At 42.1% G+C, this 25,418-nt stretch overlaps 1 protein-coding gene across 1 annotated transcript in view; it reads right to left on the bottom strand.

Moving 5' to 3' along the window:
• TMEM130 (transmembrane protein 130) overlaps nucleotides 1-25,418 on the bottom strand; it is a gene marked incomplete at its 5' end in the record, with an annotated part of 101,158 nt that overhangs the window by 52,417 nt on the left and 23,323 nt on the right. Inside the window, 2 exons of the mRNA XM_082261088.1 lie at nucleotides 14,517-14,601; nucleotides 23,482-23,642. Coding sequence (XP_082117214.1) covers nucleotides 14,517-14,601; nucleotides 23,482-23,642 — 246 coding nt within the window. The remainder of the gene's footprint in view (nucleotides 1-14,516; nucleotides 14,602-23,481; nucleotides 23,643-25,418) is intronic.

Genomic DNA, 25,418 nt, shown 5'->3' with positions numbered 1-25,418 from the left:
TGGCTCTAAGATATCATGTGCCCAAATGCCTAGAACCACAAAGGAATATGTGAAAAGGCATGTCACTGTAAGACATGTCCTTTAGGAACACCCACCTTTCACCATGATCACTATTAACTGTGGTACCACACCATACTTTGCATAGTAAACTTTATTAAGGCCACGGGAATGGCCTATCCTGACCTACCTCCCCTACCATGAAGGGGCCACCAGGCAGTTTTTGCCCTCCAGGCTGAAGTTGCTTTATCCTCCCCTGAAATTCATTAGCCTGTGTATTTTCCTGAGTTCATTTGATTGCTCTGATAAAAAAATCTAGTGCAGCACCCTCTTAGGTAGGTGCTAGTGAGAAAGTATAGTTTGGGGTCCTGTCTGCTTACCAGAAGGACTGCAGGTAAATCTATATTGTTCTGTGCTTACCAGGGAGCTGGATCTGTTAGTGAGGTCTACTCACTGTGCTTGGGTGCAACACGTTCTGTCTGCAGTGTTTTTCACATTGGTCCAATAGGGAGGCATATTGGACAGTGGGAAGAAACCTGACGAATGAGTGCACAGGCTTTTGATACAGCCCTGGTGATTTGGCAGAGGAAAAGTGCCTCAGTGCATGCTGGGATACTGAATAAAAGCCAGGAGCACATGTGCTCGAGGTCTTTCGTGGGAATAGTGGAGTCCTGGAGGGGGCGGCTGCCTCCTCCTCTGTAGAGGTGCCATGCGGCCTCAGGGGAGTTGTCCTGCGGCCTGGAAAGTGGAAGAGAGGAACTGTACCCGGAGATCCAGAGGAGCTGACAGAGGGGAGACACTGGATGATCTGGCTCTGCAATACAGTGAGTACAGAATCTCATGTCAATGGGCCTGACCTGAGGGGGCCACCCCTGCTCCTAGGATAGTCAGTGGACGGGTGTCCGTTTAAAAGGGACGCTTGTGAGAGTGTCCTGAAGATAAGCAATATTTACTAAGTCACTTGCTAGAAAGTGAAGAGTGAAGAGACTTAACCCTTACCATACTTGTGGCTGTATGGTTTAGCTGGTCCTCAGCAGATGTATATAGTTTAAGCTGGAGTATCCCACTATTCCCTTCTCCCATCCAAGTTCCACAATAAAAAAAAACTAAAACCAACACCCCTAGATTATTTATTGCGTGACGAGCTAACAGGAGCAAGGGGGATCTGTGATCTATATCTCAAAGTAACTGTGTGCAGGTACCTAGGGAAGCCCATCAAGTAGTCAAGTGCTACACTAGCTATTCTTTATTGTAGCTGCAGGAATCCAGTGGCCCTATTTTCTTATATCACATGATCTGTTTAATTGACCGCCAATCAGACAGTGAAAGGTGACTGCTGATTGGTTGCTATGAGTCACCCCATTTTGGATAAAATAAGAACTCTGTAAAGGCTGCAGGTATGTTGTACTGTGAAAGTATTTGGTATATAAGTATGCTATATGTGGTTTACCTACTAAAATTGGCTAATACTGGTTTATGTTTTTGACAGGCACAAGGCTTGAGTCAGCACAACAGTACCAGAATGACAAGAACACGTGTCCTCTTACTTCTCCTTTTGTAACCTACTATCCAACATGATGCACATTAACCACTTGACTACCAGCCTGTAATTCCCCTTTATTACCAGGGCATTTTTCAGTTCTCAGTACTGTGGTGGTTTGACAGGTGGCGCTGTGCCCAAATGAATATTATATAATTTTTTGAGACAGGTAAAAATAATCTCAATCCGTGTATATTATTCATTCTGTGTAAAAGCTATAGGGTCTACAAACTATGGTATATTTATTTGAAAATTGATCAGTCTTGATATACTGACAGCCTATCTCATTTCATGAGGCCTTAAAATGCCAGGACAGAACAAACATCCCCCAAAATAACCCTTTTTTGGAAAGTAGACAGTCCAAGGTGTTTAGTAAGGGGCATAGTGAGATTTTTAAAGTTTTTTGTAAAATTAAGAATTTAAATAGTTCAAATTTCCTGACTACCTATCACCTTTTGAAGGCCCTGGAGCACCAGGAAAGTGGAAACACCTACAAAATGACCCCATTTTGAAAATGCAATTTTTTGGTACAATTTTTGAACAATGCAGGATATAAAATTATCATTTTTTTTTATACACAAAGTTGTCAATTAATAAGATACTCCTAACACATAGCATAGGCATACTACAGAACTACACCCCAAAACACATTCTGCTACTCAAGCACTTGTGTGAGACTTTTTCACAGCCAACCTTATAGAGAGGGCTACAAATCCAAGCAGCACCTTCAGGTTTTCTAGGGGTATACATTACGCATCTGAATTTCCTGGCCACCTATCACATTTTTGGAGGCCCTGGTGCACCAAGACACTGGAAACACCCACAAAATTACAACATTATGGAACGCTAAATCCCCAAGGTATTTTCTATGAGGCATATTGAGTCTTTTGAAGACTTTATTTTTTTCTTGCCACAACTTTTTTTAAAAATGTGGAGTGAAAATAATTTTTTTTTCCCACAAAGTTGTCAATTCAATAAGATATTTCTCACACACAGCATACTTAGAATTACAACCCAAAACACGTTCTGCTACTCCTGAGTATAGTGACAGCACATGTGAGACTTTTTTAAAGCCTGTATCTTGTTTATCACACAAATCAACCAATTGTATCAAAACCAATGCAGTGTAATTGTGATTGTGTTCTGGGAACAGTCACCTAAAACCAGCCATGGATGGAGCAGTTTTCCACCAGGTGTTGCAGAAAAGAAAATCGCTTGACTGTGTTGATGGGGGCATCCCTCTCGCGGGGCCCCTGCGAAAACATGCAGGCTAGCCCTTACTGCCCAACCCAGGGGGCTACAGAGCACAGAAAAATGTGACCCATGCATGAAGACCAACATAGTGGCCCTAAACGCTGGTTGAAAATCTGGTTACATTTGGATTATAGAAAACACATATAAAGGTAAATTGACTTGATTTGCTGTATTCGGATTATGGAAAGCTAAAGTTGAACTAAGCAGAATACCAGATGTTAGCATAGTTGCAAATACAGCTGGGAAATCTCATTACTTTTGAAAAGCTATAAAAGCTAATTGGGTGAATCACCTACTGAATTACAGTGTTGGGTCACATTGCCCTTTAAACAGAACAAAACCAAAACCAGCCAGAAACACCCGACTGAAAAACTGACAGATCCAGTCTACCTACTTGAATTCCAAAAGAGAGGCAACTGTGTACTTCTCTATTATGTAAACATTTCTATAATTCTTTTCCTTTCCGTAAGCCTACTGAGAAGGTTTCTAAGTAGAGATGGAAAACATTTCTAATCACCTTCTCGTATAGCCTAACAAATTTCTCCCTCTTTCTGATACAAGATTCTCCCACTGTCAGTTCTGACATGTCAACTTGTAAATGAAAGTGGAACTAAAGGCATAACTTTTTTTTTTTTATTTTGGTTAGAGTAATGCCCTGTACACCCTATCAGATTATCTGAAGACTTTTGTCTGCAGACTTACCTTTTCTATGTAGTGCAAGGGCCTGCCGGATTGCATACAAATTGAAAGTGTTTAGGTTTGACCTTATATTATATGGTTTTGGTAAGTCTGCAGACAAAAGTCTGCAGATAATCTGATAGTGTGTACAGGGCATTAGGGAGGGTTATAACCATCTGTTATCTGTGTCTTTTTGCTGAGATTTCTCTTCCTGTCCCATAGCCAAACAGGAAGTGAGAGGAAATCCCTCCAAATAAAGGAAATTCCTTAGGGACCCCCGTGTCACCACAACTAGTGTCCCCATTAAAAGATCTTCCCTCTATTAATTTTCTAGGGATAACCCAAAATGTGGGATTTTCTTTTACTTTCTCTTTCAATGATAATGCTAAACAGAACAAATAGAGAGGGTGAATCTTCTAAACGGGGGCACAGACAGCAATAAAAACTGACAGGTGTTTTAATCCATCTCCACTCTATCCAAAACTTTAAAAAAAAGTCTTTAGTTATACTTTAAAGCTGAACTCCAGACCCCAGGTAAAGTATCTCCTATATAGGTATTTTAGTTTAAAAAAACTTGTTTGAAAACTACTTGTTTGAAAACTAATATAAAGTTATGTATTTAGATTATAGAAAGCTCATTATCATGTGAACTAAATGGAATACAAGGACTACTCATTTTAGGTTGTTTTAGGTTGTTATAATTCAAGCTTCTCATGGTGCTTAGGGGTCAAACATATCATAAATCCCATGCTGAAAGATGGTGTTGTTTGAACCATGGACAGTCCTACTTTTATAGGAAGGGAAATCGTAACAATTTTCGGCCAATTTTACTTTGTTATATTATAAAGGTAGTGCAAATAACACCAATGCAATTGCGCACAGGATTAAAATAGTGTAAATAAATAAATAAATATTAAATTAAATTATATTAAATAGGTGTACATATAAAATATATATATATTTATATTTAAATATATAGGTAAATGACCGTATTGAGCGACCTGTCTAAAAGCAACTTGGCTTATAATTATGTGAAAAACGGTCAGTCAGACCATCCCCAACACAGTTAACAAGCACCCCCTAGGGACACATTTAACCCTTTGATTGCCCTTAATGTTAACCCCTTCCCTGCCAGTGTCATTAGTACAGTAACAGTGCATATTTATAGCACTGATGACTCTAATAATGTCACTGGTCCCTAAAAAAGTGTTAAAAGTGTGAGTTGTCCAATTTGTTCTCTGCAATGTTGCAGTCCCGCTAAAAATCGCTAAAATAAATGAAAAATACCTTTGCACAAATTAATCCAATATACGCTTATTGGGATTTTTTTTTTCACCAAAAATATGTAGCAGAATACATATTGGCCTAAATTGATGAAGAAATTTGATTTTTTTAATTTTTTATTAGATGTGTTTTATAGCAGAAAGTAAAAAATATTTTATTTTTTTTTTTTCAAAATTGACGCTTTTTTTGTTTATAGCGCAAAAAATAAAAGCCGCAGAGATGATCAAATACCATCAAATGAAAGCTCTATTTGTGGGAAAAAATCACATCACTTTTATTTGGGTACAGTGTCGCACGACCTCGCAATTGTCAGTTAAAATTACGCAGTGCCGTATCGCAAAAAATGGCCTGGTCATTAAGAGGGTAAATCTTCTGGGGCTGAAGTGGTTAAAGGGCTAGGGGTGGCAAGGGGTTCAAAGCTCTGAGAGTATGCACTGCCAAATCAATGACAATACTGTAACTTCTAATGTCCTGTGTTTTATATTGCAACATACCTAGCCACATAAAACTACAGCAGGGAGAGTAAATTACTGATCTGAGCACATGTGAGCGTGTGACAGATCACATGACCAGGTTTTCCTTCTGGCTTTCCTTTAATTTATTTTTTTTTTTTTTTTTCTTGTTCAAAATATTTTATTAGTTTAAGAGCATATAACAAATAGATAAGGATATGGAAGTAATTTCCCAAATACATGAAAATTGCATAGCACAGGATCCAAACAGGAACAAAACAAAGACGTAGTTCAATCGGGGTAAAGGAAAGAGGGAGCAAGGTCATGATCTCCCCCAGGACATCCCAAAAGGGATCAAACTGTGGCCCGGAGGGAAACCATACAGTAAAAAAAAAAAAAAAAACATACAAACTAATATAACGGGAGAATTATAGGGCATCAAGAAGAATTATGTTCCGTTTGGAGCAATAAGATAATAAGAAAAATGTAGGCATGGGGCATCCTCTAAAGACACCATGTGATAGGACCCAAGTATTTGGAAAATAGATGACTGTAGCTAAAAAAAATAGTATTTACAGAAAACCATATAATAAGGGTGTAGGAAAGAGAAAGGCTCCATGTACACGGGACGTTGTTAAAAGTCCCTTTCAATGCTGGAATTTTTAGAACGTTTGAAACGTCCATTTGGTCGCGTTTGTACCCGCGTTTAGCGGCGTTTGCGGGCGTTTGCGTTTAGAAGCGTTCCTAGAGGTCAAAAAAATTATTCCCCTTTAAAATGGAAAAACGCGAACGCTAAACGCGAGTCATCGCGTTCGGACGCGTTTGGACGCGTTCAGACGCGTTTGGACGCGTTTGTGCGTTTGAAACGCCGGGAAACACACGTTCGAACGCAAATAATTGCGTTCTAAAAACAGTCCCTGAACGCAACTGCCTGCAAATGACTGTAAACGACCTGGTGTACATGGACAGATAAGATAAAATGTAGATGGGTTCAGGGGCTTCTGAAAAAAACACCCAACTGCTCCTAAACGGCCATTTCCAGCGTCCCGTGTACATGGAGCCTAAAGAGAAATAGAAAGGAGGAGGGGCGAGCACAATAAGAATAGAAAAAAGAGGCTGCAGAGTCAAGAAAAGGAAGGAAAGAAAGGTAGAAAGTATATGTCTCGAGAATAGGGCAGGAATCCACATGACGCATGACCGGTGTGGATAAGGGCATTACCAAAAAAGTAGCACAGATTCATTAAAATCTGGAGGAAGAATTTTAGAAATCCACGGTCTCCAGATGGAGTCAAATTTGCTCAAGGTTGCGTTATCCAAAGCTGTAATTTTAGCATGTAACATGGCACAATTCATAGGATGCTTGGTTTAAAGGAAATTTAAAGAAGTGGATTTCCATGCTTTGGCTATCGTCTGCTTTGCAGCTGTGAGGAGTTGGATAAAAAGTCTAAATTGTTTGCACGAAAGACAATCTGGTTTAGCATTCAAAAGAGCCGTTACCGGGTCAGGTAGAATTTGGGTGTCAAACATTGTGGATGCAAGATCAAAGATCTTACCCCAAAATGAGGTGACAATCAGACAATGCCACCAAGTATGTAGGTGTGTACCTAACTCTGTACAGCCGCGATAGCAGAGTCCCGAATGGTCAGGAGCTAATTTGGCCATTCTGGCAGGAACCAGATACCAGCGCATGAGGTCCTTATAGGAGGCTTCAACCGCAACAGTGTTGGTGGAGGAGGATTTGGTATTGGTCCAGATGTCCAACCATATTGTGTCATTTAAGGTGCGACCTAAATTGAATTCCCATTTTGCCACATATGTTGGGGAGCCAATATCAGGTTTGGTAAGTAATTGCAGGTACAATTTTGAAAATAAGCCTCTGGCATGTGGCTCTTTATAACATATATGTTCGAAGGGCGATAGCTGATTCAAAGGGACATCTCTAGATGTGTGTGTAGAATAAAAATGTTTGATTTGCAAATAACAGAATATTACAGAGTTGGGCAAGTGAAAAGTTTAACATAGATCCAGCTATGGTAATAGGCCTGAGGGAGAGGCCATGTTATACAAGCGAGTTAGACCGGTGATGGTCCAATTGCGGAAAGATCTTGGGGAAACCCAGGCAGGATAAAATAATGGATTTTTTAAGAAGGAAAGAAGGAGGGTTGTGTGCAGACTGAAGTCCGTATGTGGTTTTCACATTATCCCAGATTGAAAGGGTGTTTTTAGTAATTGGGTTCAGAGCAGGATTCAATCAGCGGAGGTTGGATACTGAATAAGGATCAAGTTTGGTAGATTCAATAGCTACCCAAAGTGGAATTTCTTTAGTGGCATGATATTTGGTAATGGGGGCAATCTGGGCAGCCCTGTAATATGAAACAAAGTTAGGAAAACCTAGTCTGCCGCGGACCTTGGGAAGAAACAAAGTAGACCTGGGAATTTGTGGCCGGGTGCGATCCCATGTAAATGAGAAAGCTCTACGCTGTAAGACGCAGAAAAAGTGGGCCGATACCGAGATCGGGAGAATGCTAAACAAAAAAAAGGAGTTTGGGAAGAATTGACCTTTTGATAGCGCTAATCTTTCCAAACCAAGAAAGTGGGAGAGAGGCCCAGAACTTCAAAAGGTCAGTTATTTTCTTCAACAAAGGGGTGTAATTGGCTAAAAATAAGGTAAAAGTGTTAGCTGTGAGTTTAATACCAAGATTCGAAAGGTGGTTGGGGATCATGAAAAGGGTAAAGCTGATTGAGCAAGACTGAGCTCACTGTCAGATAATGATATGATCAAAGCTGTAGATTTGTGAAAAATTACCTGTAGGCCTGGAATGTTGGCAAACTCTTTAAGAGTTTTAATAAGATTGGGTGCAGAAATGTGTGGGGAGGAAAGAAATACAAGCACATCATCAGCAAGTAGACATAATTTGTGGTGGTGACCCCCCCCCCCCAGCTCAATACCTTTGATGGAGGTATTTAATCGATTATGTTGGGCCAATGGTTCAAAGAGTAGGGCAAAATGTAGAGGTGATAAAGGACAACCTTGACGTGTTCCCCGTTGTACAAGAAAAGTATCCGATTTAAAACCTGCATATTTAATGTAGGCTCTAGGTTTATTGTATAAGCCACCCACCCAGGTCAAGAAATGGGGTCCAATGCCCCACTTACGAAGGGTGAAATTCATGTAGGACCAAGAGATAGTATCAAATGCTTTTTTGAAATCCAACGATAGAAAACATATAGGGATACGCTGTTTTTTAACAATGTGAGACAATAAGATAGCACGCTGAATATTGTCACCTGTTTGGCGCCTGGGTATAAAGCCTGTTTGATCACGATGAATGATCTCACCAAAAAAAAGTTATTTATTTTCTGAGCAATGATTTTAGTCAGGATTTTAATATCCAAATTCAATAAAGAGATAGCTCGATAATTAGACCAGATGGAGTCGTCTACATGAGGTTAAGGAATCATACAGATAGTAGCTGTGAGGGAGTCCCTACCTAGAGAAGTACCATGAAGAGAGTTAAAAGCATTAAATAGAAGAGGGGCTAAAACGGATGAAAAAGTTTGGTAGTAAAGTGCAGAGAACCGATCAGGGCCTGGTCTCTTATTACGTTTTGAAGTTTTAATGACCCCCAGAATTTCCCCCTGTGCAATGGGAGCCTACATCAATTCCATTTGTGTAGCAGAAAGAAAGGGAAGGTTTAGATTAGAAAAAAAGAGGTGGCTGCATTAGGGCCTAATTCACCTTCAGACGTATACAATGTTGCAAGATGAGATCTAAATTTTGCGGGAATTTTGACATGGTTACTAGAATAGGTGTCTTTCGCAATTTTAAGTCAGATGTGCTTAGCAGGGCCACGTAACGCCTTAAGCATCCGAGGCATAGGGGTGTCTGGTTTATTCGATTTGAGATAAAAGTTATGTCGGGATCTTTGAAGAATTTTATCTGCCCACTTGGTAAGAAATAAGTCAAATTCCAGTCTAGCTTTTTCTAATTCAAGTTTCCGGGCAGTTGAGGGATCGTGCTGGAATGCTGTATAACAGTCATTAACCACTTAAGGACCATGCCCATTTTTGACACATGTTGTTCACAAGTTAAAATCACTATTTTTTGCTAGAGAACTACTTAGACCCCCCAAATAGTACATATATTTTTTTAGCAAAGACTCTAGAGAATAAAATGGCGGTCATTGCAATATTTTTTGTCATGCGGTCTTTGTGCAGCGGTCTTTCAAACGCCATTTTTTTGGAAAAATTACATTTCACTGCATTTAAAAAAAATGAAACAGTAAAGTTAGACCATTTTTTTGTATATTGTGAAAGATGATGTCACGCCGAGTAAATAAATACCCAACATGTTATGGTTTAAAACTGCGCACACCCGTGGAATGGCGACAAACTACGGTCAATAAAAATCTCCATAGGCCACGCTTTAAAAAATTTTAACGGTTACCAGTTTAGAGTTAGAGAGTAGCTCTTTTTTTAATTATTGCTCTTGCTCTGGCGATCACGGCGATACCTCACATGTGTGGTTTGAAGAGCGATTTAATTTGCAGGCGCGACTTCCATAAACGTTTTATTTCATGCGCAAGCTCGCGGCGACGGGGGCAGTTAAAAATGTATTTATTTTTTTTTTCCTATTTATTTTATTTATTTTTTTAAATTTTAGCACATGTTTTTTTAAAAAAAAAAAATCTGCTTACTTTTATTGCTGTCACAAACAATGAAAACATCCCTTGTGACAGCAATAGGCAGTGACAGGTACTTTTTATGGAGGGATCGGGGCAAGACCCCTCTACTACACTTCAATGAATTCAAAATGCTGAAAACTGCATTTTTGAATACTGTCACTTTTTAAAATCGGTGCCTTTAGCAGCCGAGTAACCCGGACGTGACGTCATGGACGCTGCCCCCGGGTTACATCATCGGAGACCTGATCGAAGCCACATCCAACTTTGATCGGGACTCCAACCAGTCGGCGGACATGCCAGCTGGTTGCCTGGGTCTCCCAGTGGGAAGGGAGACCCGGGCAGAGCCGCGGAAGGTGGCGGGAGGGGGGGTGTCTCCTCCCGCTCGCTGGGGTAACGATCGAGTGGCTCCCGAGCCGCATCGGTCATTACCGCCTGAAAGCCGACCACCGGCTCTAAAAAAAATGGTACCGGGATGATGCCTCTAGCTGCAGGCAGCACCCCAGGTACAACTACTTATTGCAGCCGACGTAGAGCTACGTCAATTTGTGGTAAGTGAGTTGATTCTAGCTTATTACAAAGGGTTCTACGTTCCCTTTTAAAACGGGCCATTTGACGCATACATATTCCCCTGAGAACTGGTTTGTGCGCTTCCCAAAGGGTTACCGGTGAAATTTCAAGTGTGGCGTTAGGAGTTAAATAATCAGAGAGGGTGTTAGCTAATTCAGAGCAATGAGTTGGATTTTGAAGTAAAGTATCAGTCATATACCAGGTGGGATCACAGGCTTTAGGAACGGTTCAAGTTAGAGTGGTACAAACTGCACTATGATCTGACCAAGTGATAGAAATAATCGTAGAAGAAAGGATTTCAGGAGCTATGCTGGTAGAAAAGAGGATATGATCTATACGAGAAAAGGAATTATGTGGATGTGAAAAATTAACATATCTCCTTTTGGTTGGATTAAGTTAACTCCACAAGTCAACAAGGTTGTATTGTATAAGTAGTTGAGCTAAAGAGAGTCTTTTGGAGTTCAACAAAGGAGCTGCTGGGGATTTGTTCAATAAAGGTGAGATAACTTGGTTTGAATCACCAGCTAATATTAATGTACCAATTTTATGGGAGTCAGCCACCTGTAAAAGATGAGATAGAAAAGGTGCAGGATTTTTATTGGAGGCATAATAAGATACAATGGAGACCGCTGTGTCCATGAGATGTTCAGTGAGGATCAGCTATCATCCATCAGGATCTTTTATCTCCTTCAGGAGCGAAAAGGGAGTGTTGCGGTGGAAGGATATTAGTAACCCACATTGTTTGGTATCGGCTGAGGCCGTATAAACCTGTGGGAATTTCAGGCTGAAAAATTTCAGGGTGGAGTTAATCAAAAAGTGGGTTTATTGTAGACACAGAATTTGGGCCTTCAAGGAAGTGAATGTACGGAAAGCCTTAGTGTGTTTATGGGGAATGTCAAGACGTTTAATGAAAGAACCGTCAACAGGACCATGATAAGGTGTCTGGAGACATGCTTTAAACTAAAGGGTAATACCCTGTGGAGGCAAGCCCCATTCCCAAGATCCAAAGAAGAGAGAAAGGCAAAGTAGAGAGAGAAAGGGAAAGCAGAAGAGGTACGGCACAAAAGAAAAATAAGCTATAAGGCAAAGACATATGTAAAATCCTACATAAATGGTTTCCGTTGGTGGGTAAACAAGGGTTCCCCATCAAGGGAAGAAAGGTCAGCGTCAAGAGACCCACATAAATGGAACTCTCAAGGGCAACCGTTGGGAGTGCACGGAGCAACCCATGAGGGAGCAGATAACCGAACTATATAGTAATATCATATAATAAACCAGGAGGGCAGCAGATCCCGGACTATGCCCGCAGACCCCCGATACACCTGGCGAGAACCCCAAGGGGGACTTAACCGGCCAGCGGGGGTCTGAAGTAGAGATCGACCGATTATCGGCAAAGCTGATATATCGATCGCCGATATGCACTTTCCCCGATATATCGGAATTGGCCACCAAGGTGACTGATATTGCTGATATTTCGGGAAAGTGCTTGTACCGGAGTGATGCCTGCAGCTAGAGGCATCACCACGGTACCGGCGTCCATAGCCGACGGTCAGCTGAGAAGCCACTCGGCTGTCATTACAAGGAGCAGGAGGGGACGTCCCCCCACCACCTTCTGCTTGGGACGGGAGACCTGGGCAACCAGCCTGCACGGCCGCCGAAGACCCGATCAAAGTCGCATTTGGCTCTGATCGCGTCTCCATGCAAAAACCCGGAAGTGATGTCATGAGTGACATCACTTCCGGGTAATGTCTGGCGCCAGATTAAAAAAAATGACAGCATTCAAAACTGCCAAACTTGGCGTTGAGTGCAGAGGAGGGGTTTGGGGTCTTTTACACCCCCAGATCCCTCCACAAAAGTAACTGTCAAACAAAAAAAAGGTAAAAAAAATTTTTTTTTTTTTTTGTACGAAAATATCAGACCATATCGGCTGTTACCGAAATGCATTTGCCAAAATATCGGTATCAGCAATGAAAAACCGATATCAGTCGATCACTAGTCTGAAGGCATAAATTAAGTAACCATAGGAAATAGTCATGAGAGGAAAAAAATTAGGTTGATTAGTATGCAAAAAAGAAAAACTGATGTTCCCAAAGCATTTTGACAGGAAGCAAAAGTCTTTCATAATGGCAAAACAGCATAATGAGTTGAATATAAGGTGGGTTCAAGTAGTTGGTGAGGTCAAACAGGGACAATGGAGTAGTAAACCCAAAGAGAGGGAGAAACCACAGCAAAGTGGGACTACGATATATACCACTGGTGGTATCAGTCCATAGAGTCCACCGGGTCAGGAGCAGGAGAGATGAAGCAACCACGTTTATGCGGGCTTTGTCTGCCGTTCCTTCCGTTGATTTGTGGATGTTTCTATAGAAAGCCTGAGGTAGATTTCCGACGAGGAGATTCGTTGTGGAGGGTCCGTAAAATGTAGGTCCTGAAGGGCGGACTGTAGGTCCTCCGCTAAGCGACAGACGTACTTGGTGCCTTGGAGGGTAAAGCGGATGGAGAAGAGGAAACCCCATTGGTAGGAGATTTGGTGTTGCAATAAAACTTGGAGTAGAGGTTTCAAAGCTCTACGTTTGTTGATGGTGAGAGGAGAAAGATCGGCAAAGATTTGATAGGTATGACCCTGAAAGTTCAAAACATCTTTCTCTCTAGCTGCAGATAGGAGTTGCTCTTTCGTGCGATAGAAATGGAATTTAGCGATAATATCACGGGGTGGACCGTCAGGTTTTCTAACCGATGGACCCGGTCCATTTCAAATCGCTCAAGTGGAATAGCTGGTTGCAGCTCGTGAAAAAGTGAAAGCATGGTGGCATGTAAATCAATCACAGTTTCAGGTATGCCCCGAATGCGTAAGTTAGAGCGCTGTGCCCTATTTTCAAAATCTTCCAGGCGAGACTGTAACAGAAGGTTTTCTTCTTTAACCACTTTAGGACCGCTCACGTTGCTGCTACTGCGGCAATGTGGCACGATCCCGTCCAGCGACGTAGACCTACGTCGCTGAACTCCTCCCCCTGTAGGCGGCGCTCGTGCGCCGCCGGAGGTGTGCTCCCGCTTTTTTCAGTCACAGCGGGAGTCGGGCCAGGGGAGGAGCGGCAGCGATCGCCGCCGCTCTTCCCCGATCGTCGGGGAATCTAGTTTGGAGATCCGCCCGCTTGTGTAAATAGAGCGGGCGGATCTCCTCAGTGACAAGGAGTGCCAGATTGCAGTGTTCAGCATAGCTGAACATGCAATCTGTCCTTGTGTCACTCGTTCACCTCCCCCCCCCACAGTAAGCATTGTGGTGATTGTGCGCGCATGCGCATTCACGCGAAAAGGAGGTAGCCTTGAACTATCCTATGGTAGCCTCTAACTACTCAAGGCACCTCTGCGTACGCGCATAGGCATTCGTTTGCAGCGCCAGTGCACCTGCGCATAATAGTGAATCCCTGACAGCACATTTGTACAGCACATCTCTGTGCTTTATATATTTGTGGCGTTCGTGCAATCTTACTGCTGCTTTTGAAATGAGCAAGCTTGAGGCAGAGAAGAAACCTTCTCCCTCTCTGTGTAGAAGCAGTTGTCTCTCTGCAGAGGTTCAACATGCCCCCTGCTGAGTCAGAGTTGAAGCTCTCCGAAAAGCATGAGATTTTAGGTCTGACTTAGCAGGGGACCTGTTGGGCTTCTGTAGAGAAATCCCTGCTTCCACATAGAGAGCAAGGGTCCTTCTCTACAGCATATTGGCAGGGGACAGGCTTTTATACTCAGGCTCTGGCTTTTTTCTAAACAACATAAACTGCCTGATTTAAAGTAAAGGTTTATTTGTGCTTTAAAACATTCTGTCTTTCATTGTAACCTCAGACATAAGGAAGAAAGAGGGTCATAAGTCACTTCTCTGACTCATTTTCTATTACAAAATACAACAATAGAAAATGTCATTTTTTTGGAGTACAAAATGTCTTCTTCCACAGTATACTTGTATTTCTGTGCTAGGAAAGAACATATTGTTGCAAATTCAGCAGAAAAAAATAATTTTCTTAAAAGAATCAAAAGCTTTTATAAATTAATTTAAATCGTGTGTACCTGCCAAGGAAATGCAGAGACATGCTGAAATTCTGCTCAGTGTTGGTTTCCATAGGCCCAGCAATTGTGATATTACGTACAATATCTGAAAAAGTAATACAAAGAATCTCTGTAAGCAGTTTTAATATAGAAAACATCAAATATCTAAGGCTGGTTGTGTTATGGGATATAAGTAGTATTAAATTCTCAGTATTCTGCAGTGCAGTTTACAACTTTCAATGCTGCTGGCCCCTGTTCTCTTAGTGCCGCTTCCCTGAACTTCCAGTCCTTACAGGAAATAGTTAACAGTGGACAGTGCAGTCTCCAGGCAATCTGTTAACTTGGGGAAGAAGAAGGAAGAAGTAGGGAAGTGCCTTGCAAACCTAGGTTATGGGGCTGTGTTTTCTATGGATTGCACAAAGTGTAGGGAGACATAAATCTAGTCCCTGCATGTAAGGGTGGCTCCATAGGATGCTGCAAGAGAAAACAGCTACCCTAAGGCCTCATGTACACTGCTGCTTATAAATGGATGGTTAGGAGCAGTTGGGCGTTTTTTTTTTTTTCAGCAGCCCCTGAACTCTCCTCTATGTTATCTTAACTGTCCATGTACACTGAGACTTTTATAGTCATTTAGAGGCAGTTGATTTTAGTGGCATTTGCGTTCAGACGGAAGTTTATTGGCATTTGAACGCCAAATGCTTGTAACAGCGTGCAAACACGTCTAAACGGGGTAACACACGTTTAGAAGCATTTTATTTATAGGTGTTTTTAATGGGGATAGATGTCTGACCATTTTACAATGTAAAAACGATTTTAAACGCAAACGCCACTAAACGCACATAAACGCGGCATGTTAACGCGGCAAAACTGGCATTTTTAATGGTTTGTTACTAGCTGTCAAGTTCCAGCATTCAGGAGAGGTTTTCAAACATCCCGTGAAGCCTAATGGCCGTACACACGATCTGAAAATTGGACGAAAAATAACGCTTGTGAAAAGATCGGACGATAATCTGATTGTTAGTACACAGCTTACGAGAGGCGATCACAACAGTTCGCCCGATATTATCCAGTCGTGCAAGCATAAAAATTTTGATCGTATTATAACACATCGTACGATAATCGTATTATCAGTATGTTGTTCGTCCGAAAAAAATGGTGAGCAGTAGACAGCGCATGAGCAGTAGACATCATTTCCCCTCACACGCTACGGCGTGGTTACGCATGCCGGAAGCTTTTGAATCATAGTCTGAGAAAATTCGTATCGTAAGTAACCTCTCCCATTTGCGAATATAATTGAGAGTTCCTAGCAACCAAACAAAAACGGACGGAGCGTCGTCCGATTTTCGGATCGTGTGTACTGGGCATAAAACAGGAAACCTAGGGCAGCAGTCATGGCACCAGCTTAAACAGGAACATAAATAAGCAAAGATTAAAAGGTAAGAAACAATGGAGTCAATTCACTAAGAATTTAAATAATGGCCAATAAATGCGGTAAAATGACACTTGCGGCAAATCAGTTTTGAAAGTGCAATTCACAGAATTTTGTGTTAAATAACAAATGCGGTGTTTGTTCAATTGAGCAGTAATTCAACACATTGAGCTGGTTGCTAAGGAGCAGGCCACCGCATCCTTAACAACGAATGACTTATCAGCTGTCAGTGGGTTCCCCGCTGACAGCTGAAATTAAAAATACATGCCAGCAATTACAAATTATGAAAAAAACTAGCGTGGGGTCCCCTCAAAATCCATACCAGATTCTTCTCCGAGCATGCAGGTTAGGTTAGGAATGGGGTGGGACGGGCGAATGCCCCCCCCCCCACTGAAACATACCAGGCTACATGCCCTCAACATGGGGGGGTGCTTCTCCCCATGTTGATGGGGACAAGGGTCTTTTCCCCACAACCCTGGGCTGTGGTTGTGGGGATCTGTGAACGGTGGGCTTTTCGAAATCTGGAAGAGCCCTTTACCAATATACCACATAATCGTTATTTTATTTATTTATTTTTTTTTTTTGTGAATCTGACTTTATTCACTGCATGTAATCATTTATGCAAATTAGTCATGTGACAGTGTTATCGCATGCGGTAAACCTTGGTGAATTGACCCCAATGTCCTATGGCAAAAAAATAAGTCCATAAGTAATGCCCTTAAACAGTCCAAAATAAATGAACAATCACTCATATGATGGATGCAGCCCCCCTTAAAGCAGTGTCTGGGTAAACCTTCTGTGTCAAACTCAATTTCATTGTGGACTACATCAGCATTGTGGTTGCTCTCAAAGGGCCAGTTGTATCTGTAAGCCTATATAAATGTATCAACTCTTTATCTTAATAAATAGTTGCCTCTGCATTCGATTATTACTGGTTTTAGTAATAACTAAAGACTTAAGCTGTGAAGGACAGGTGCAGACTGGCATGGAGCCCACTCACACCCCTTGGGGGGCGGCAGAGACAAGCATCTCTGTGGCTGCAAAGAGAAGTGCAGGATCTGTAGGAGGAGTTCTGTCCTCCTTTCTGCTGAGGCAAGGTGGGGACGGAGATAAGGGAGGTGCTGCAGCTGCAGGTGTGATGTGAGGGCCACCTGAAAAGGCCTGGAGGGTTGCATTCGGCCTGCAGGCCTTGTGTTGGACACATGTGACTTAGAGGTTCATGTCCTCTGTCTGTCTTTCTGCTTTTAAAGATTAACAACTTGAAGACCACCTAATGTACATATACATCAGCAGTTTGAAGTGGTATATCGGGATGATGCCTGCAGCTACAGACATCATCCCAGTATTACCAAAAACATGCAACACCTAAGCAGAACATGCAGAAAACAATGTGGTTGCATGAATTACAATATTAAAACAGTAAAACTGTGGTAACCATAATAATAAATGAAATGAATAGAGTCCCGAAATAAGGTGATATCTTCTGTTGTCCAGGACTTTCACCTTTAACCACAACACACCACCACTTGTGCTCAGTGCTATTCCCGCACTCACCAGATTCTATGTTGCCAGAATCAAGCAACGAACAGCATATCAATAACAAAAGACTTCCCAGCCTCTCACACTCGACCAACCAGTTTCTCCAGTACTCCACAGGTGCCTGATGGTATAGATACCAATGGAGGGTGTTCTGCTATGTACTCAAGAGCTGTGGGGAAGTTAAGTGCTCACCAAAAGGAGCCACACCGGAGGGTCTCATATAGCATGGCAATGTATTTACAATGTCAAATCCTCATAGAAAATGTACATCCAAATGGCCAACAAGACATAATTTAAAAGAAGTGTTATAATGTACTTACTAAGATGGCCACCAGTTCCGGGCCTGACAGGGAATGATGTTATACCAGGATGATGCCTGCAGCTAAAAGCAACTGACTCATCGTCCTTCCTCAGGAGTAGGATCGGCTTTTTTTGTAAAAGCCATCTTATCAGGTAATTAGCCACTGGATTGCATTTACAGGCAGTGGGACCCCGCCTCCCCCCACCCGCCAGCGCCTCTGTGCTCTACTGTCCCACTGCTTACCATAGAGTTGATCGAGGACAGGAACGTCCCCGATCAAACCTATGGTATAGGTAACTGGAAGGGACAAGTATTATGTCACTTCTGGTTTCACCAGATGTAAACAGCGCCATTTTTAAATTGGAAAGCAACTGACCATTCCGTTCTTGGTGTGATCAGATGCTTTTAAGGGCAGAGGAAACATCTGGGGTCTAATAGATCCTGGATCTCTGTCACATGAGATGTTTACATTCCCTGTGATGGCAATAAAAGTGGTAAAAAAAAAAAAGTAAAGAAACAGTGTAAAAATAAATAAATAATATAATTTAAAAAAAAAAAAACATTTTCAAGCGTCCCCATCCCCCTGTGAATGTTTACAAAGGTGAATGTATACATTGGTCCCGCATGGATTTGCACAGTAAATGGAGATTGCACCACACATGTGAGGTATTGCTGCAAATGTCAGAGTGAGAGCAATCATTCTAGCATGAGACCTCAGTAGCTTTACACAGGTAACCTGTAAGCGCTTTTAAAGCATCATCTATGGAGATTTTCGAATGCTGTATTTTGGCTAATGTTGGGTATCTATTTACTCAGTGTAACACTATTTTTTATATTTTATTAATAAATTGGGTAGTGTATTGTGTTTGTATGCATTAAAATTATTTAGGTTGTATGTTTTCCAAAAAATTGCTTTTGAAAAACCCTGCGCCATTTTTTTTCTCTAGGGCCTGTGCTTAAAAAAATATATAATGTTTAGGTGGTCTAGGAAATTTCCCAGCAAAAACAGGTGATTTTTACATATAAAAAAATGCGTAAGAAAAACCTGGTCTTAAAGGGGAAGCTGCATACTGAGTACGTGATTAAATCAGCTGCTGAAAGTGCTTACAAAATTAAAGGTTTAATATCACTTTAATTAAGCTGCCGGTATGAGATATACTGTATACTGTATGCAAACCAAGACCTCCCTGTCAGGAATATACTACAGGGAATTCTACATAGGTTTTTATGATAACATAATTAATGGTTTTATATAGCCAAGACAAGCCTGTATATAAATAGTAGTCCTCCTCCCCCAATAGAACACCTGTTATCAGTGGTGTATTTAGGTTTTGTGCTGCCCTAGGCCTGACTAAACTTGTGCAGCCCCTAATTTAAATACGACCCACCCCCTTCCTGTAAAGGCCACACCCCTTCCTGTTTATGACCCGCCCTGCCATCTGTAAATCACAGACCACAACCAGTCTATCAGTGCCCATCAGTTCAGCCTCATCAGTGCTGGCTTATCAGTGCCCATCAGTGCCCATCAGTGCAGCCGCATTACTGCCCATCAGTGCAGCCTCATCAGTGCGGCCTCATCAGTACAGCCCAATCAGTGGCCACCAGTGCAGCCTATCAGTGCCCATTAGTGCAGCCTATCAGTACCCATCAGTGCAGCTTATCAGTGCTACATCATCAGTGGCCATCAGTGAAGCCTATTGGTGCCCATCAGTACCAGCAGGTAGCAGTGTGACCGCTTTATGGGGGTGCCAGACTGATTTGCCCCATAGGACTGGCACTATACTAAAAGTGTAGTTCAAGCCGGTGGAGACCCTTTTCGTGTGGGAGCCAGGAGGAGGCTGTTTTTTTTCCATGTGGGGTGCACCTTTTCTGCTGCCCCCCCTGCAAAGTGCTGCCCTAGGCCTGGGCCTTGTTGGCCTAGGCCAAGATACAGCACTGCCTGTTATCATACACTGGGGGAATGTTCTGTCTACTGGAAAACCTTAGTGGAGCATTAAAGGCAATGTATAGTGATTTTGGAAAAATCCTCTTTATTTGTTAAAAGCAGGGCTAAAAAATTTAAATTTCTTTTTTTTTAGGCATATCTAAAATGTTATCTATCTAGAGGAGGGTGTTTTTTGTACTTGCCCTGCAAAGCTTTCATATAAAAAGTATTATAATAAAGGATGTTGTTTTATAATCAAGCTGTACTAATCAACTTGTGGATTCATATCTGAAATATTGCATATTAAAGTCAAAATAAATCTAAATCTTTTAGAGGGGAAAAAAATGCTGAAATGTAGACTTTTTCATGCTGAATAGTTATGCTGCATCTCTTCTGCAACAATCTTCCTAATACAGTACATCAATTCATGCATGCACAGCTCACCGCTGCTGTGCATACTTGCACATTATGGCAAAGCCCCACCCACCCAAAAGTGAACTTTAGTTGGCTTTAATATTTTTTTTTTTTTTCATTTTTACCCACGGAGACATTTCACTTGCTTTCCAGATACAATTTGCTGGCAAAATATCTATTGTTTACAGAGCCCAATATCTCAAGTGGAAATGTACACAAACCAATAATTTAGTCAGAGCACTGTCTCATCGTCCTTCCTTTTTTTCAGACTGCTCCATGCAAAATTTAGTCAGATACATATAGTATCTCACAAAAGTGAGTACACCCCCACATTTTTGTAAATATTTTTTTTATATCTTTTCATGCGACAACACTGAAGAAATTACACTTACAATGTAAAGTAGTGAGTGTAAAGCTTGTATAACAGTGTAAATTTGCTGTCCCCTCATAAATAACCTAACACACAGCCATTAATGTGTAAACCGCTGGCAACAAAAGTGAGTACACCCCTAAGTAAAAAATGTCCACATTGGGCCCAAAGTGTCAATATTTTGTGTGCCCACTATTATTTTCCAGCATTGCCTTAACCCTCTTGGGCATGGAGTTCACCAGAGCTTCACCGGTTGCCACTGGAGTCCTCTTCCACTGCTCCATGACGACATCATGGAGCTGGTGGATGTTAGAGAACTTGTGCTCCTCCACCTTCCCTTTTAAGGATGCCCCACAGATGCTCAATAGGGTTTTAGTCTGGAGACATGCTTGGCCAGTCCATCACCTTTACCCTCAGCTTCTTTAGCAAGGCAGTGGTCGTCTTGAAGGTGTGTTTGGGGTTGTTATCATGTTGGAATACTGCCCTCTGGGCAGGTCTTCTAAGGGAGGGGACCATGCTCTGCTTCAGTATGTCACAGTACATGTAGGCATTCATAGTTCCCACAATGGACTGTAGCTCCTCAGTGCTGGCAGTACTAATGTGGCCCCAGACCATGACACACCCACCACCATGCTTGACTGTAGGCAAGACACACTTGTCTTTGTACTTCTCACCTGGTTTCCACCACACACGCTTGACACCATCTGAACCAAGTAAGTTTATTTTGGTCTCATCAGACCACAGGACATGGTTCCAGTAATCCATGTTCTTAATCTGCTTGTTTTTAGCAAACTGTTTCCAGGCGTTCTTGCGCATCGTCTTCAGAAGAGGCTTCCTTCTAGGACGACAGCCATGCAGACCAATTTGATGCAGTGTGCAGCCTATGGTCTGAGCACTGACAGGCTTAACCCCCACCCCTTCAACCTCTGAAGCAATGCTGGCAGCACTCATACGTCTTTTTCCCAAAGACAACCTCTGGATATGACGCTGAACATGTGCACTGAACTTCTTTGGTGGACATGGCGAGGCCTGTTCTGAGTGGAGCCTGTCCTGTTAAACCGCTGTATAGTTTCGGCCACCGTGCTGCAGCTCAGTTTAAGGGTCTTGGCAATCTTCTTATAGCCTATGCCATCTTTATGTAGAGGAATAATACTTTTTTTCAGATCCTCAGAGAGTTCTTTGCCATAAGGTGCCATGTTGAACTTCCAGTGACCAGTATGAGAGAATGAGGAGCGATAACACCAAATTTCCCACACCTGCTCCCCATTCATACCTGAGACCTTGTAGCTCTGAGTCACATGGGAGGGAAAATGGCTATTTGGGCCCTATTTGGGCAGTTCCACTTAGGGGTGTACTCACTTTTGTTGCCAGCGGCTTAGACATTAATGGCTGTGTGTTGAGTTATTTTAAGGGGACAGCAAATTTACACTGTTATACAAGCTGTACACTCACTACTTTACATTGTAGCAAAGTGTCATTTCTTCAGTGTTGTCACAAGAAAAGATATAATAAAATATTTACAAAAATATGAGAGGTATATTCACTTTTGTGAGATACTGTACATTGTGACAGGGCAGTTAGCTGGAAGTGGGTATGTCACCCAGGATTCTCCGAAAGGCAGGTTTAAAGGCTCCAGAAGGACTGTTTAACTTGGAGGAGACTGTTTTCAATTTCCCCTGTGGTTGATAAAATACAGTTGGAGACCTGGAGCCTGGAGATTTAATAGCGATCAGGGTGGGATGAAATCTCCAATCCTGGGACCAGGTCTTGTGAACAGCCAGCACGCTTATTGTGCAGGTGGCTCTGGGCCTTTTAGTAGAGACAGGACCAGGGTTCTGGGCTCCACCCTCCTGAGGAGTCCTGGTATGCAAGGGAGAAGTGTTCAGGTCTGCACGGGACAGTCTGATAAAGCAGACAAAGGGCCCAAGCCTGTGGGCTGGAGCAGCAAGGAAGCTGTAAAAAGGAGGGTGTCAGCAGGGGTACAGAGTGTGTACCAAAAAGGGGCACTGTTACACGGTCAAGAGGACCGAGGCCAAAGCCTGAGCCACAGTGCTGACCAGAGAGCCAGGCGGCTTGGTAATGTTTGTTTATTATTTCTTTATGGCTGTGTAAAGTTGAAACCCCTGCATGGGAATCTTGGGTGGACTATGTTTTTCCTTTTTCTTTAATAAAAGTGGGCCAACAAGGCGTGGACTCAGCTCACTGGTAGGCTAGGCTCTACCCTTAAGCTAAACACCCCCCAAATGCTACAATAGATAGAAATTCATCTTGTTTAGCAGGAACCAGTCTAATTTTGATCTGTGTTTAGCCCTCTCTGTTTGACAGAAGCTGATTGTTAGATCAGCTTCTGTCGAACGAACCCAGTGGAAAACCTTTTCCAATCAGCAACTTGTAGCCAGTGAGCTGGTAGTACTGATCATTGTGTTCTGACAGCAGAGAGTCTCAGCTGTCAGAGAAAAATGTCCTGGCTAAGGGAAATCCTGCATCCACCTCACCTGTGTTCATGCAGTAATCTGTTTACTGTTAAAAACAAAAAAGAAAAGCCATTTGAGGTTCTCTGTACAAACATTTACATGTCTTAGCCCCTTTTCACACGATGGGACCGATCGGGTCCGCATGCCCGTTTTTCAGGCGGACCTGATCGGCCACTCATTGACCTCTATGGGAAGGTAGATGTCAGCGAACATGTGTCCGCTGACACCTGTCTGGGATCTGACCCGACCAGTTCCGCTAAAAAGAGATGTATGGCGATACGTTCGCCATCTGTCCAGCGGGTCGGAGCGGATAGGATTGGATGAAAACGAACAGGCTGTCCATTTTCATCTGATCTCCACATAGAGGAGAGTGGGATCCTGACAAGTCTGTCTCCGCATAGTGAGCGGACCTGTCATCCTCCTGCTTAGCGGGGATCAGCAGAGCGATCCCCACTGAGCAAACAAAGTTTGTCAAAATAACGTTGTAATAATAATTTGTCATAATGTCTATGTAACAATTTTCAAAAATAGGCACCTTGTAATATTAGTATGTCCTTGAAATGCCCTTTTTTTGTCCGAAGGTGCAGTTCATATTGGGAGTTGTGGAGATGAGCAGTGACTTGGAGTGACGAGCTGAAGTTCCCCGGTTTAGAGTAGCTGTAATAGACAAAGGGCTCTGATGTCTTCACTGTGGTGCTGGGGAAAAATACAGATAATCAGTATCCAAAAGAAAGTAGTATTACCTATTTTGAGTGGATGTGCTTGCTAGCAGAGACAGGTGGTAGAAATAAGCATCATTCTCTCATGCTTGTACTAGTATCCGGTAACACACTATTATTGACTATATACTGTATAGAGCAGCTAATGGCCAGGCTAAGCTGTGCGGGACCTAATTTACTCATACTGGCCAATATATATGAAAAATCCTTTCCCTTCCAAGATTTTTTTCTACTTGATATAATTCAGGGGATACAACCACATCTATTCACGTCATCGTTATTCAACCTTTTTTTCCCCTAAGATGATCTAGAACAGGGGTCTCCAAACTATGGCCCTCCAGTTGTTCAGGAACTACAATTCCCATCATGCTTAGTCATATCTGTAAATGTCAGAGTTTTACAATGCCTCATGGGACGTGTATTTCCGCAACAGCTGGAGGGCCGTAGTTTGGAGATCCCTGATCTAGAAGTTCAGCAAGTTTGCCAAATGACAGGATCTCCTATAGTTCACAATACATATGTGTGACCAATTATGTTAAGGATAAAAAAACTGATAATTTGCCAAAGTTAGGTTGTTGGTCTAAACTTTACATGTATGCCCACCTCGAAATGAACCTGATGTCCCTTTTACACAATTATAAATAAACATCCTTGCCCTTGTTCTTCAAGATACCTGTTGTTAACGTTATTAGCTACAAAACCTGCCCATGCATCCCTCCCGTCATGGTTTCCCTTTGTTACTAAGGTCTTGACTTTCCTGACTTTAGGTATAAACTCTACCCACTAGCCCAACTCCTATCCTACGAAAGCACCCTTACTGGCCAATAAGTTAGGTCCTTGCACAAGAGGTTTTCCGTGAAAAGAGCTTGGCCAGTCAGAGAAGTCAGGGAAGACAAGAACTTAGTAACAAAGGCAACCCATAAAAATTGGAGTGCACCAATGTGCGTTTTCTGGATAATCTGTATGCAAGCAGGAAACTTGTGGCGCTTGTTTAAGGGTGAGATATTTAATTTCAAAATTGTTAACAGGTTCATGTTAAGCAAAGAGATATTAATGGTAGTTGTGCACAAAAGTTTGCAAACATTGGCAGAAATCGTGGAATTTTGGCATGGATCTTGAAAATATGACTGATCATGCCAAAAAACTGTCCTTTTTTGTAAGGATAAAGGAAAAAAAGAAGTTCCCCACAGGGTGGGACTATAACAACCTACAGGTACAAGTCAAATAGATTTAAGATGAAGTATTAAAATTTTTCATTTTTTTATTAAATACTCATTAAAATATCAAAAAACATAATGGTGTGATGGTAAAATGACATAAAGTAATTGGTATTAAATTGATTGTAGACACAACAAACTGGCAAAAGGCATTTATAAAACATGCATGGCTTGATATGAGATACAGTGGCTCACAGGTGAGTATATGTAATACAGGGCAAAACCCAAAGTGTTTTGGAATGATATTCCTTCTTCAGGGGTATCAGATGTCTTGTAATCACATTATCAAAGCCAATGAGAAATCTAACAATCAAGATTTTAAAAGCAGAGGACCGGATAATTGGCAGCAACGAAGAGATGGTGAACAAGGGAAGGTGGTCCCAGTGTTCCCGCCGGAAAACGCCGTCTCCCCAACAAGATCCGAGACCCCAAAGCAAAGCCAGCATATGGGGGTACAACCAGATTGGATTAGAGACTCTATCTCAGCCACATGAAAAGTCCAGCTATGTGTCAGCAAGCACACACTGCTGTCCGAG

Source organism: Pelophylax lessonae (assembly GCF_965119305.1).
Source record: "Pelophylax lessonae genome assembly, chromosome: 6".
Lineage (NCBI taxonomy): Eukaryota > Metazoa > Chordata > Amphibia > Anura > Ranidae > Pelophylax > Pelophylax lessonae.
This window is presented reverse-complemented; position numbering and strand designations above follow the sequence as displayed.